The sequence below is a fragment of the Mesoplodon densirostris genome, chromosome 6, assembly GCF_025265405.1.
Source record: "Mesoplodon densirostris isolate mMesDen1 chromosome 6, mMesDen1 primary haplotype, whole genome shotgun sequence".
Taxonomy (NCBI): Eukaryota; Metazoa; Chordata; class Mammalia; order Artiodactyla; family Ziphiidae; genus Mesoplodon; species Mesoplodon densirostris.
This window is the reverse complement of record NC_082666.1, coordinates 43396806-43411693: the sequence shown is the minus strand read 5'-3', so window position 1 is coordinate 43411693 and position 14888 is coordinate 43396806. Positions and strand designations below refer to the sequence as shown.

Sequence of the window (14888 nt, the reverse complement as noted above, 5' to 3'; positions counted from 1 at the left end):
AAAGGAACCTAAGTGATCACCCAACATAATACCCCTATGGATTTTTGCCTAATGGGGAAATTACAGAGTGGACAAGTTAAAAGTCTTCCCCAGATCATGGGGCTGGACACCGCGAGGACTGGGAAACTCCTCACCTCCTTGTCCAGTGCTTGTTCTCTGAAAATGCAAGAATGAATGATCTGGTGACAGCGTGTTTTGGGAACTACTGTGGCTGGAGACATGATGGGAGGGGCTATGGGGCTGGTGGGTCGTAGGAGGGGCAAAACGAGCTGGATGTTCTTGGGTAATTCTGACTCTCTTATTTTCAAATACTCATATAGCTCTGGACCCCCATAGGTGGGGTCACCCACTTTAAATTCTAAAATTTAGAATCCTCTATGTTTGTTTTAAGTGCTTCCAACTGTCCTGAAGGAGATCTTCTCCCTTCTTTCCCTTTGGGAGACAAAAACGCTTTGACTCCCACCCTGGCAGGTCCAGCAGCAAAGGACACCTTTACTCCTTGCCCTGCAGCACCCCTCAGGCCATCAGGGGCAGTGACTCCAGTCGGCTCAGCAGGGTTCCAGGGTGGGGAATGCGGAAAGGGGGGTGGGAGCGGTTCATGATGGCATCCTAAGACTGGGACTCTCTCCTGCCTGAAGCACATGCCAGTGTTAAGATGCCTTAAGTTGTCACATAGCTGGGAAAAGTCTGGGTGTGTAAGACAGAAGATAAAGAAGGTATAAGACACCATACTTCACCACTCCCCCCTGCCCCCCACCATAGTGTGGGGAATAAGACTTGCCCCAGTAAAAGAATAAATGTGTTGTGATTCAAAAGTCTCTCCTATGTGGTGCCCAGGACATGTGTTGAGCTGGAGGTCAGGGGTAGGGGTGGGCCAAAGGAGATGGTATTTTTCACTGGGAATGAATGTCCAGGATGAGGATGCCCTGGGATTCTGCTGAGTTGAGCTTGGGGATAACATGGGCAGCTTGAAGCCATGTTGGGCCACAGGGCAGGTGGAGTAGGGGAGAGCAGAGCTGCACTCTGGAGGGAGTGAGGGCCCTCTGCTGCAGCATGTGGCTGGGAGCACAGAGTTGGGGCTCCTGCTAGGGTGCAGTGACCCCTCACTCCAGGAGAGCCAAACTCTCCCCCCAGTGTTTTATTTTGATTTGGGTTTTTTTGTTTGCTTGTTTTTTGCTTCATCCACCCACTGCTTTTCAGGGTCTTGGGATCTAGCCAGTGCCTCATCCCAGCATAGTTCCAGAACCCTAAAATGTGAACCTGTCTGTGTGTCGAGGGGGCACTATTCAGGCCCACATGGCCCTGAAATGCTAGACTTTCTGGGAAATAAAGCCTAGGTGCTCTAGAGGCTTTAGAGATAAAATTGTGAGTGGAGCATCCTTCCTTCCTCTTTTGATAAGTCAGGCAGCATCTTTCCACACCAGCAGCTGATGTGGGGCAAAGGGCCCCTCAAGGCAAAGAGCTGAGGCTCCAGCAAGGCCTTCTGTGTTCTCCCCAGGGCGCACGGACCTGACGCCGTGCTGATGGCCGAGGGCAACCCGCCGACGGAGCTGACGCAGTCGCAGATGCTGCACATCGCCCAGCAGATCGCTGCAGGCATGGTCTACCTGGCGTCCCAGCACTTCGTGCACCGAGACCTGGCCACCCGGAACTGCCTGGTGGGCGAGAACCTCTTGGTGAAGATCGGGGACTTCGGCATGTCCCGGGACGTGTACAGCACTGACTACTACAGGGTGAGTGGCTGTACCGAAGAAGAGACGCCAGGGCCATCCTTCCCTGGGGGGTCCCTTGTTGTATTAGTTTGCTAGGGCTGCCACAACAAAATACCACAGACTAAATGGCTTACACAACAGAAATTGATTTTCTCACAGTTCTAGAGGCTAGAAGTCCAATATCAAGGTGACGGCAGCGTTGGTTTCTTCTAAGGCTTCTCTCCTCGGCTTACAGACAGTGCCTTCTCACTATGTACACCCTCACATGGCCTTTTCTCTGTGCACGGGCATCCCTGGGGTCTCTCTGTGTGTCTAAATTTCCTCTTCTTATAAGGACGCCAGTCAGACTGGATTAGAGCCCACCCTAACAGTCTCATTTTAGCTTAATCACCTCCTTAAAGGCCCTATCTCCAAATACAGCTGTGTTCTGGGATTCTAGGGGCTAAGGCTTCTACATATAAATTTGGGGGAGACACAGCTCAGCCCACAACACCGTCCTGCTCTTTCCATGGCTCTCCAGAGCTGTGTGTGAGATCTCCAAGAGGAAAGTTCTCAACATGAGAGTTCTGCCAGGGGAACCCTTGGAAAAATTCCAGGAGGCCATGAGGTTAAAGGATTTTGAGGTTTGGATTTGATTCTGTGAAACTATGCCAGGAGCCTTTGTTTGAGGCTTGATCTAAGGTGAACTGGTTCACATAAATGAAAGTACGCTAAGACCCTGGAAGTTCCCACTCAGAACCATCTTGGCTGAAAGTGGATTGGCTGGTGGCCATCTTGGTAAGAGGTTCTGTCCTACCGAGTCTGCCTGGGGTTCCATCATTTGAAACACTAACAGCTAGAGTTATAGACAATAATTCAAATCCACTGATTACCTGGAGTTGGTATCCTTGGCATGTTAGATTTGTTAACTGACATCTCAGAACTTGGGTATGAAAGAAAAGGGTTATTTCTGGAAACCGAGAAGTCATGATATTGAAGATTTGGGTTGTGTTCTACCACCTCAAACCACCAATTTTGTTTTCTTGTTGTTTTGCTTGATTTTTAAAGGGAGAGGGACGTAGGAAGAAAAAGAAATAAATGTTCTAGAAATATATTACCTAAGAGGATAAAACTTAGAACTCCACTAACTGTCATACTAGGTTAGGGCTGGTGAAGAAAATGCCTGTTCTCGCCTTTGCTCTGCCCTTTATGATTTATGTTTGAGGAGGAGCCTTCTCAGTTTGTCTCCTGTACTCCTCCTCTCTGCAGCCTCCCTCACCTCTAGTGCCTCTGCCCTTTAGCCGAGCTGGTTTTCCTACAATTAGTCTAAGACAATGAATCCATTGCCTTGCTGCGTATTCTTCTATAGATTGATTTGTGGGGTTTCTTCCTTTGTCACCTTGATGAGCATTGTCCACGTTTTATATAGCAAGAAAGGATGGAGACCAAGTTGTAAAGGATTTTCTTGGGTGTATTTGCAGGAAACATGGGCAGTCTTCACTTCAGGTGTTCAAAACAGAGTTGCAAAGCACCTGTCCTGAGTCTAGCGATGACTGACTAATTTATTCCAGATAGCTAAAACATGGCCAGAGGTTACCTGCCCATGGATGCATCTTCTCTGTTAGCTCTGCTCCCTCGGCAGGAAGGGGGGATAGGGGCATTTCCCGGTCTCAGGAGACAAAGGGACACATGAGTTCTTCCTTAAGAAATCTTTGCTGATCTTGATGAGCATCCAAGGAAGAAACATGTGGCCCAAGCAATAGCTCTCCCTTTCACAGTAAGTTAATAAAGGTTTCAGAGTGCTTGGCACAAAATAAGTGCTCAATAAATATTTTCAACCTTATCATTATCCAACTCGATAAAGTTATGCTTCATTCTCAAAACCGGGACTGAACTAAGTAGAACTCAGTGTCCTTTTCTACAATCTTTAGAAAAATAATTCAGAGGAAGAAGACTTAAAAGCTCAATGATATGAAGATAAATTACCCAATTAGAAAATAGGCAAAGGATTTAAGTTTCTTTTGGTGTCCCCAAAGAAAATGTACAAATGGCCAATAAGTACATAAAATGATGCTCAACATCATTAGTCATTAGGGAAATGTAAATCAAAACCACAGTGAGGTACCATTTCACATCCACTTGGCAAAACAGACAATAAGAAGTGTTAACGGGGCTGTGGAGAAATTGAAACCCTCATAAAGTGCTGGCGGGAATGTAAAATGGTGCAGCTGTTTTGGAAATAGTTTGGCAGTTCTTCAAAACGTTCAACACGAGTCACCATATAACCCAGCAATTCTACCCCTAGGTATATACCCAAGAGAATTGAAATCATATGTTCACACACACACACACATACATACACACACACTCACACAAACTTGTACACAAACGAAATAGCGGCATTATTCATTATAGCTCAAAAGTGGAAACGATTTCAGTGTCCATTAACTGGTGAACAGATAAAATGTGGTCATCCATACGATGGGCTATTATTCATTAATTAAAAGGAATGAAGTACTTATTCATGCTACAACGTGGATGAACCTTGAAAACACTATGGTGAGTGCAGAAAGCCAAGAGCAAAAGGTCACATACTACATGCTTCCATTTATATGGAATGTTCAAAATAGGCAAATCCATACAGACAGAAAATAGATTTGTGGTTGCCAGGAGCTGAGGGGCAATGGGGAACGAGGAGTGATTGGATATGGAGTTTCTTTTTGGGTTGATGAAAATGTTCTAGAATTCTATAGTGTGATGACTGTTTAGTATATGTGTAAATATACTTAAAACCATTGAATGTATACGTTAAAAGGGTAAATATTATGGTATATGAATTGTATCTCAATAAAAAAGCCTAGAAAAATACTAACAAAACAGTGACCATCGTTATAGACATGAGAAGTTAGCCTTGGTCCTTTATGCATTATAAAAACACTGTCATTTGTCATCTACCATATATTCTGATTTGTTGAAAAGAAAATCCTCCACTTAAGTGACATTTTCCTGAAGTATTTCCTTCTGAATTGATTGGAGGAAATAATGATTCCCAGTTCCTTTATTTATTAAATGTTCTTCATGGAACTATCCCAGTCATTAAGAAATGTTCTTCAGATGCCACATTGATTTAATCCCCCCACCATGGTCATTACTCAGTGGCAGCTGCAGGGTTTGTATGTTTGCTTGGTTGTTTGTTGTTCCCATTGAGGAAGAGGAGAAAAAAATGGCCTTTTGTTGGCCTCTATGATAGGTGAGCCTGGGTGGGAGCTGGTAGGAAAGTGGATGATGGGTGTAAGAACCTGACAATTTGATGGTAGCTTAGGACAACTAAGAAATTATGCATTCTATTTTGCCTTCTCTAAAATTTCAAAATGGTGGTACACTTTTTGGTTCCATGAAAGTATTTATTGTCATAGAACTCATTTGTAGAATATTATTGCTTATTTAAATATCAAAAGTCTGTCAGTAGAGTCCATTCTCTTGAGTTTGTCAAATCGACAAGTAGAAGCTGGTGCTCTGTTTCTGCAGGTGAGTTGAGTACATCATGCAGTGGCTATTTCCCAGGACACTCTTGCTTTCACATGAGTTACCCACCTGTTGGATCATCCATAAGCTTAGCATTGAGCCTGTCCCCATAATAGTGTCTCTTCATCTTCTCTGCCACATCAGCTGGGGAATGTGTTCTCCTTACAGCTCTGGGTTCTCATTTGTGCGCACATTTTCTCCACTGTTTTGTTCCTAGCTTCTCCAAAAGCCTGCACACTCCAAGGTGGGGAGCTGCTGTGGCCAATGTGGGCTGTCATCACCAGTGTTAAGTATCCTTCCTGCCACAGTAATGGAAGAGGATTTTTGAGTTCACCGAGGCTATCTTATATGGAAGGATGGCGATCGGGCCTAGAGTCAACTGGATTATTAAGGAGTAACATGTCCCTTATCTTTAAGCAAGAACCAGTCCCAATGGCAGCCTGAGCCTCTGTTCACGGTGGCTTGTGAGCAGCCTTGCAGGATGGCCCCAGCTCTGTGCGATCCATGGCAGGAGGGGTGGGTGGCAGCTGTTTCTCCATCATGGGGGAGCTGGCAGCACCAGGAAACGGCTGCCTCGAGGCTTCCACCCTGTTGCAGCTGAGCTAATTATATCTTCCCAAAGAAGGAAGAAATCGGAACACTACATTTGCATTGAAACCAGCCTGATATGGCAGGTCCAAAATTACTCTAGCATTTATGTTCTCTGAATTATTTTAATTAGCAGCTCTGCAGTACCAGTCTTTCATTTCATTTTTATTCCTTCCCTCCACTGGCAAAGCCTGGCATTTAGGAAGCATCTGAACCAGATTCCTGTCAGAGACCTAGGATCTCACTCTACTTGGTCATTACTATGCCACAGTGTATCCACTGAATTTTTTTAATGTGCACTTTGGTATTTTCCACAATTTGGCTTCAACATGCATTTAAAATGAATGTGACCATTGGTGATCAGAGAGCCCCAAATATCTGAAATCCTCGCTTTTAAGTCTTATACCCCTTTGGGCTTTAGTTTTATGGTGGCAGGGGGTAAGAAATCCTATCCTTTAATTCATCTTTCACTTAAGAAGAAAAGAGAAAGATGCAGAATCGGCAAATTGATTAATGGTGGAGATTAAAAGAAGCAAATGAATATAGCTTGGCTAAGCAAGGCCATTGTCAGAATCCTGAAGTGTTAAAATGATATAAACAACAAGTCTAGAAATCATCTTCAAGTGCTTAATACAGTTTATGAACAGCAGAGAGAAAAGACGATGGTTTTTCTTAAAATAAGCTGATATAACGAGTAGGAAAAGAACTGTTTTGAACTTCAGTATGTTGTCTCTTAATCTGCCCACCCTGGAGGAAGAGGGGTAATAAACTGGAAAATAAAGTCCTGAACCATAGAGGAGAGAAGAAGGCTTAGGTAATTTAAGAACTGGACAAGCACATAGGAAATAATCAAGGATGAACTTTCATACCTTGGTCTTTGAAAAAATGTGTTTATTTTAAAAGAAATATTTGTATGTAATGTGAACATTTCTAGATAGGTAGGTAGACAAACAGATGGATGGATGGATGGATGGATAGATAGATAGATAGATAGATAGATAGATCTCAGCTCATTTCACAGATGTTTTTAGTGTGTTGTGTAAAATGTCCAGGTCATTCCCTCTATGAGGAGCAGCATGGCATCTACCCATTCCAGTTCCACCTCCTCCCTGACTTTCTCCACGCAGAGTAATGGCTCACAAATCTGTGATCCCTCAATGCTTCATATAAATAAGCATTACAGCATAAAGCACGTTGCATCATGGAAACCTGTTCATGTGCATGTCTTCTCACTGATATGAGAGCAGGGAGAGGACAAGTCTAATATATCTTTGTATCTGTGCAAACTGTAAGAGTGCAGGGCATATACTATGTATGCTGAACAGGACACACATAAGGAAAAGCCTTGATGAGCATATCTTTTTAGCCCTGTTGATGAATACAGAAGATACTCAGATTTGCAGATAGCCTATGAGTCTAGGAGTGCTGTCTTCAGGAAGTAAAGCCAGAGGTATAGGGACATCCTTATCTCAGACAATTTATTTTCAGTAGAAAGCTCAGAGCTTAAACTTATTTACATTAATACTGTAGTAGAAAAACTTCCTCTGATATACTTTGCCTAGAACCCATAAATCCAGGCATGGCATTCATTTTAAGGGCAACACAATCCCTTCCTGGAAGAAGAATGCCTCAATGTAATTAACTCTCTTTTGCAGATATCATTTCCTTATTTTCCTCCTTAACAGATACTCACACAATGACTCTTAACATGAACAATTATAGACCTTTCTGGTTGGGTTCTTTTGATTAAAGTGGCCCCAGAAATGTAAGAGTTTGTTTATTCTTTGAAATCATCTTCAATTTATGCCTTGTACAACAGTTAGAGAGAGCACAGTTCAGAGGAACCTGTCTGTTGGAGAGAAATCAGAACACTGAGTTCAGACTAATTCTATATAAAAGTTGATTGGCATAAATTGTTTCAAGGTTCTAAATTGGCTTAATTTGTATTCAAGCCACCCTATGAACCTTTCACATATGCTTTGGAGTTGCAACAGGGTGGGTGAGTATTCATTCATTCATTCATTCATTCAACACACATTAATGAAGCAGCTGCTATGTGTTAGATACTGTACTAAATAATAAAGGAGGAGTTTTTAGACATGTGATAATGTGATGAATGCTGTAATAGAAACATGCACCGGGAACGCTAAAGAGAAAGCCACCAACCTACACTGGGAAACCAGAGTAGGGTTCACAGAGACATGACATTTGAGCTGGTATTTAAGATATGAACCCAAAATTGTTCTAGAGGCAAGAAGGCTATGGGCCAGGAGGGGAGGGGTGGAATTCTTGGCATAGGAGGTAGCATAGGACAAGAGATGGCAAAGTAAACAGTGCGATGCGTGGCCAGGGAATGGGAGTCCTTTGCATGCCTCTGAGGCTAAAAAAGTAGGCTATTTAGGCTATTATCAGATTTCATGGGGGCCTGTTTGCCATGCCAAAGACTTTGGACTTGGTCCTTTTGTCAGTGGGAAGCCACTGAGAGTTTTTATGACAGAAAGTGGAATGTCAGATTGCATTCTGGCAGCTTATGAAAATAGATCCGCCCAACAGATCCCCACATCTCCACTGCTGTACATATTTGCTTGACCAAGAGCAGCCTCTCTCAAACTGGAACCATGAGCTGTCAGAGGCTGTTCACCAGTAAAAGAGATCCATGGTCACTAAGGTAAGAATAATTTCCTTTCTAGAGAATACCTCAGAGCCTTTAATCTATTACTGGGACTTGTGGCCTTTTAAGGAGGGCTATGGAAAGCAGCCAAAGCCTGCACAAAAGAGCTGGCCTGGAGATCCTTTGTCCAGGGGCCTGGTTCCATCTATTTCCTAACTAATAAAGTCTGTTAGAGGGAGATGGCATAAATCCTCTTGTTTTTTCAGTCTCTGAGTCTCTTCTTCTTGAAATCAAAAGCCCATCCACTTTGTACATGGAATTACTACATACAGAAATTAAGTGTGCTTTCAGGTATGCTGGAAAGGAAGGTAGGCCATAGCCCATTGACTTGGTTGGGCCAGAAGGATTCTGATTCCTCAGAGTACTGAGAGGTATCCTCAGCAGGTACTTTCTCCCATTTTTACCCATTTTTGAAGCAGTCAGGCCTCAGCTGTCTCATGTCTGTGACATTCCATACCTTTGCATCACTGAGACTGGAGCTCCTTAAAAAAGGAAGCTGGCAACAAAGAGTTAGCTGGAGTATAGAGGAAAGAACCTCAGACTGGGGTCCTAAAGGCAAAGGTTTGAATCTCCAATTTCTCTCTTCTAACTTTATGATTCTATCCGTTAGGAATGAATTTAGCACTTAGCTACTAGCAATGGCCTAAGCAGATAGGGAGTTGCTTTTGTTTGCATGACAAGAAGTTCACAGGTGGGCAGTTGCTGATTGGTTCAGAAGCTTTTCAATGTCAGAGCAATTTTTTGGCACTTGGTATTTTCTTGGTCTTTTCCTCATGGCTGAAAGATGGGTGCAGCAACTCCAAACATGTCAAAAATGCAATTGGAGGAGGAAGGGGGCAAGATGGCTGCAGAGAAAAGATAGTTTCTACCTGCATGCCTTCCTTTCATCAGGAAGTAAATCTTTCCCAGAACATCTCCTCTGCAAAGACTCCATCTTATACTTCACTGGCCACACATGGGCCAAGACTAAGGACTGAATACACTTGCAGAGATCAGTGGCTTTCTGAAGACCTAGACAAACTATGGTTCTACTATAGGTAAAAAGGAACTGAAAGTGAATGGGTGAATGGGTTTGGGAAGAGCAAAGAAAACCATGCCATACTCACCTGATGTGCCATCATGGTCTCTGTTTCTTTATTCTCAATGAGCTCCTGCCTTTAATGCTTGTTGAGGACAATAAATTGAAGTGGCACATAATCAATGCTAAAAAACAAAAGTGCTGGCATTTTTCAGTAGGAAATTTTTACTCCTTTGTATGTAATGCTTCTTTTTTCTCAAGCTGCTTTTAAGATTTTCTCTTGGGTTTATTGGCTTTCTTGGATTTGTGGGCTTATAGTTTTCATCAATTTGAAATTTTCTGACCATTATTTGTTCAAATATTTCTTCTGTTCTCCCTACTTACCTGCTAGGGACTCCAATTTCACTTTTATTAAACTACTTAAAATTGCCTCATTGCCCACTGAGCTCTTTTCATATTTTCAGATTCTCTTTTCTTTGTGTTTCATTTTGGATAGTTTCTATTATTCTGTTTTCAACTTCCATAACTTTTTTTCTTCTGCAGTGTCTAATTTTCCATTATTCCCATTCAATATATTTTTCATCTCACATATTCAAGTTTTCATTCCTACAAGTTTAATATGGGCCTTTTCTTATACTTTCTAGTCTTCTAGTTAACTTTTTAAACATGTGGAATGCATTTGTAATAAATGTTTTCAGTATATTTGTCTATAGTTCCATCATGTGTGTCAGTCCTGGATCAATTTCCATTGATTGATTTTTCTCCTCATCATGGATCATATTTTCCTGCTGCTTTGTATGCCTGGTAACTTTAGATTGGATGCCAGACATTGTGAATTTTATGTTGTTGGATGCTAGATATTTTGCCTTCCTAAAAATATTTTTGAGCTTTGTTCTGTAATGTGGTTATATTGCCTTGAAGCTGTTTGATCCCTTTGTGTGTTGCTGTTAAGATTTATTAGGCAGTATCAGACCAGTGCCTACTTTAGAGCTAATAATTCCCCACTACTGAGGCAAGATCCACTAGGTACTCTACCTAATTCCCCATGAATCATGAGGTTTTCACTCTGCTTCATTGGGAACTGGCAGTATTACTGGTCCTGTGTGAGCACTGGGCACTGATCCTTTTGGACAGTCTTCCCCAGCCATTGATAGTGTCCTCACATGTGTGTAGTGATCAATACTCAGCTGAATACGTGAGGGGCGCACTCTATAAATCTTCAGAGTCTTCTCTGTGTGCAGCTCTCTCTTCTTTGGCATTCTGCCTTTTCCATTCTAGTCACCTTGATGTTTCAAGGCCCTCTGCTCCATCTCCTCAATCCAGGGAGCATGCTGGGCTCCACTTGGAGTCCTCTGTCTCTTTCAATGAATTAAGCTTGGTAACCATGGAACTCACTATGTTTGTTTCTCATCTCTCAAGAATCGTTATCCCTCATTGCCTGTTAACTAGTGTCTTGAAAATAATTGTTTCATATACATTTATTTAAGCCAGTTTTGGGTTGTTTCAGATAAGAAGGTATATTTTTTCCCTGTTACTCCACCTTGCCTAAAGGTAAAAGACAGTCACCATTTCTCATGATTAATATGTCATTAAAAAAAATCTATCAGTGAACCACTTACAAACTGCAGTAAAGAAAACAAGTTCTCCCACATTTTTAGAATATCTACTTCCTGTGAAGGATTTTTTTCTTTTTAATTAAATAACTTACATTTACATAATACTTCTTCTACAATCAAAGTTTTCCTGCCTACACAAGATTATTACTTTAGTAAGACAGTAGATTGTCTCCATCTTCAGTGAGTATTGAGCAAAAGGAAATTATCTAAGCTTCCCTGTTACCTCTGAGAGATTCCCCAGGCTCAAAATGTGAACTGGTTCAAGAAGGCTTTGGAAGAAGATGTGTGGGCAGAATATTAATAATGCTCCACACTTTTTACATTTTCCCACAATCATTGTCCTGTGGTCAGAGACAGAACACCTTGGATGGATAAATGACTGAATTAGTCCAAGATGGTACTGCATATATAATTTTTAGCCATACTTCTTCAATATGTAGATTCTGAATGAGACATGTTCTGTTCCCTAAAGAAAACCACAAATCTCTTGGGGAGAAGAAACATAGTGAATCACTCTGATGCTAGGCAGTATGATACAAGTTGTGAAGCGTAGAGATAAATTGATTTTTATTGGCATGTGGGATGAAATCTGGAAAATTCTCTGGAAGAAATAAGATTTGACCTGGGTCTTAAAGGAAGAATAGCAAATGAAGGTGTTATTGAACTTAAAGACTATTGCAGATGACTGAAGTTATAATCAAGACTAGGTGACCTGATTACAAGTGCTTCTTGGGCAAAATATGCATCTTCTAACCTTGACCTCCACAATGCCTCACACAGTGCTGAGCACTTTCTAGATTCTTAGTGATAATGATAATTGCCTAAAAGGAAGGTCTGAGAAAGATTATATACCATTCCCCCTGGAAGTCTTTGAAAGTAAAGATGTTGTCCACCATAGTGGGTCTTCAGGATGGAAATAGCTCCAAGTGCAAGTATGATTTGACTCCATCTCTCAACTCTTCATAAAACTTTCTTAGAATTCTATCCTCAAGCAGTTAGTTCACATTCCTGTTTGGTCTATTTGTCCAGATTTGAAAAAAATTATAAAACTACAAAAGATTGTTATGACAACCTCACCTAATGCTGTGTACATACAAAGACATTAAAAACTTCAGGATTGGACATTCCTGGTGGCACAGTGGTTAAGAATCTGTCTGCCAATGCACGGGACATGGGTTAGATCCCTGGCCCAGGAAGATCCCATATGCCGTGGAGCAACTAAGCCCACAAGCCACAATTACTGAGCCCACGTGCCTCAACTACTGAAGCCCACCTGCCTAGAGCCCATGCTCCACAACAAGAGAAGCCACCCCAATGAGAGGCCCGCACACTGAAGCAAAGAGTAGCCCCTGCTCACTGCAACTAGAGAAAGCCCTCACCCAACAACAAAGACCCAATACAGCCAAAAAATAAATAAAATTTAAAACAAACAAAAAAACTTCAGGATTGATCCCTCTGCAGAGTTGCAGCAGCTTCTCTTGGTGGTCTTTCCATTTGTGGTCATGAGAACTTAATACAGGCATAAAACCTGAAAAATTCTACTGACCAGATAAAAACGAATTCCAAATTAGACTCCACTAAGAGAATTTTCAAACATAAAGTTGCTTTATGATATCCAACTGTGAGACAACTTCTCAAATTCTCTTCATGCTAATGGAAGCATAGCAGGGTTACCTTGCCTGGTACTATCATGCTCCCCACTATATAGGCTCCCAAGCTTGACCATACTTCTGAATAGCTCAAAGTGCTTTCTTCAAAATATTGATTACTAGGCCTCACCTTAGATATACTGATCCAGCATCACTGAAGATGAGAATTGGGAATTTATATATATATATATTTTTTTCTTTTTGCGGTATGCGGGCCTCTCACTGTCGTGGCCTCTCCCGTTGCGGAGCACAGGCTCCGGATGCGCAGGCCCAGCGGCCATGGCTCACGGGCCCAGCCGCTCCGCGGCATATGGGATCCTCCCAGATCGGGGCACGAACCCGTATCCCCTGCATCGGCAGGCGGACTCTCAACCACTGCGCCACCAGGGAGGCCCGGGAATTTATATTTTTAACAAGCTTCTTAAGTGAGTCTGATGGGCAGCCAGGTACAAGAATCATATGGGTCCTGCTCAGCAGCATTTATAGAAAATAGCTAACATGGTCTCATCTATGCTAAGATTCATATAGTAACTTTATAAAAGATCTTAATTATCAAGCTTCAAAAATAGAATAGGTGCTGTTAAAAATTCTTTCAAACTTGACCCATTGTTTTCCTGATGGAGATAGTGCTATAGTAATTAATGGATTTTTAGGACTTCCAGTGGGAAAAACTCTTTGGATTTTAATCACTATCATACAGTCATATCCTACTCTCCTTATCTTCAGAGCCTAGATTCATTGAACCATGGCATTTCTGAGTTGGTAAATGAAATATTATTTGATACTCTCCCCTCTCATCCTAGGAGGTAAACTTGACTCATTGTCTGGGTAAGTATTGTCAAAGACAACAGGAGGATAGAGAGAGAGACAGAATAAGCAGCAGGTTCAAACTGCTGTGACAGGTGCCTGGACAAGCTAACATCAGATCAGCGACGGCTCCCTGCAGGAAGGAACCAGGGCTCCCTGGCTGGCCCCGCAGACTAGGCAGACCCCTGCTGGCCTCCTCCGTCACTGCATGGTTGTATAGCCGTGTGGGCGATGGTTCGGGCCCTGTGCAGGAAAAGCAAGAAAAGACTTGTGAGGAGTCAAACAGCTTGTCAAAGTATCCTTGTGGGTGTCTGTATTGAAGTGTCACAGTATGAAGGCTTTTTATTAGCAGCTATTTTAGAATTCTCACACTGAAATGGAACAGTTTCTTCCCTACATGGCATTTCCAGGCTGGCTTCCTCCCTCACAGCCCTATGACAGCATCAGCCATCTCCTAAGGGGGTGGAACATGACGCTGGGCTCCTTTGACGGCAGAGCCTGGCGATGTGGCCCACGCCCCCAGCCCTGGAGATAATTTGGTTCATTCACATGTTGCTGATGACGGGGATACGGCCGTGGAGGGTGAGGAGGATTTGAGGCTCATGCCTCAGAATTCGTTTGAACACAGAAACCTTTTGCGAGGGTATAGAGGGATTGATGCCCCAATTTTCAGGGCACAGAGGGAAAATTTACTCCAAGGTGAAGCTGCACAGGGAGTTAAATCCAATATCAGCATGTGTGTGTGTGTGTGTGTGTGTGTGTGTGTGTGTGCAGCTACCTCAGGTGTTTGCATGCTTCCCAGCTCTTTTAAGGCAAGTAGTGAATTTCTTCTGGAAAACTCATTAGGCTTCATTGTAGGAAACAATTGTGACCTTAAAAGACACCTGTTAATGTGTTAGAGGGTTGATGTTGGGTCTTGTAAGGAAGACTAACATTTACTGGCCTTCTTTAATATCTCAGCTTGACATGTAACCTTCTCAACCATCTTTAGCATACAGATGAAGAGAGTAATATTCAGAGAGGTGAAGTCAGTTTCCTGAGATGCCATAGCTCATCCAGAGGGCAGAGCTGACATTTGAACCCCTGTTCTGGAAGGAAAAAAACGTGTTCTTCCCACTCTGAACCTCCCTGGTGGCTTCAGCACAACCACAGCTTCCCCAGTCTTCTCTCTGGGAGGTAGGGACAGGTTGCCTGGTGAATTGTCAGAGTTCTGCCCTTGGTGGTCATAACAGGTCCATCTAGGACACTGGCTCACTGTGTAGGACCGTGTCCTAAAGCTTTATTGGCTGCAGGAGAAAAAGGGATCTTTAAATTCCAGAACCA

General features: G+C 42.6%; 1 protein-coding gene across 1 annotated transcript in view; it reads left to right on the top strand.

Moving 5' to 3' along the window:
- The window catches only part of NTRK2 (neurotrophic receptor tyrosine kinase 2), a 381797-nt gene that overhangs the window by 310055 nt on the left and 56854 nt on the right, over positions 1–14888 (top strand). The window contains exon 19 of the mRNA XM_060101678.1: positions 1499–1733. Coding sequence (XP_059957661.1) covers positions 1499–1733 — 235 coding nt within the window. The remainder of the gene's footprint in view (positions 1–1498; positions 1734–14888) is intronic.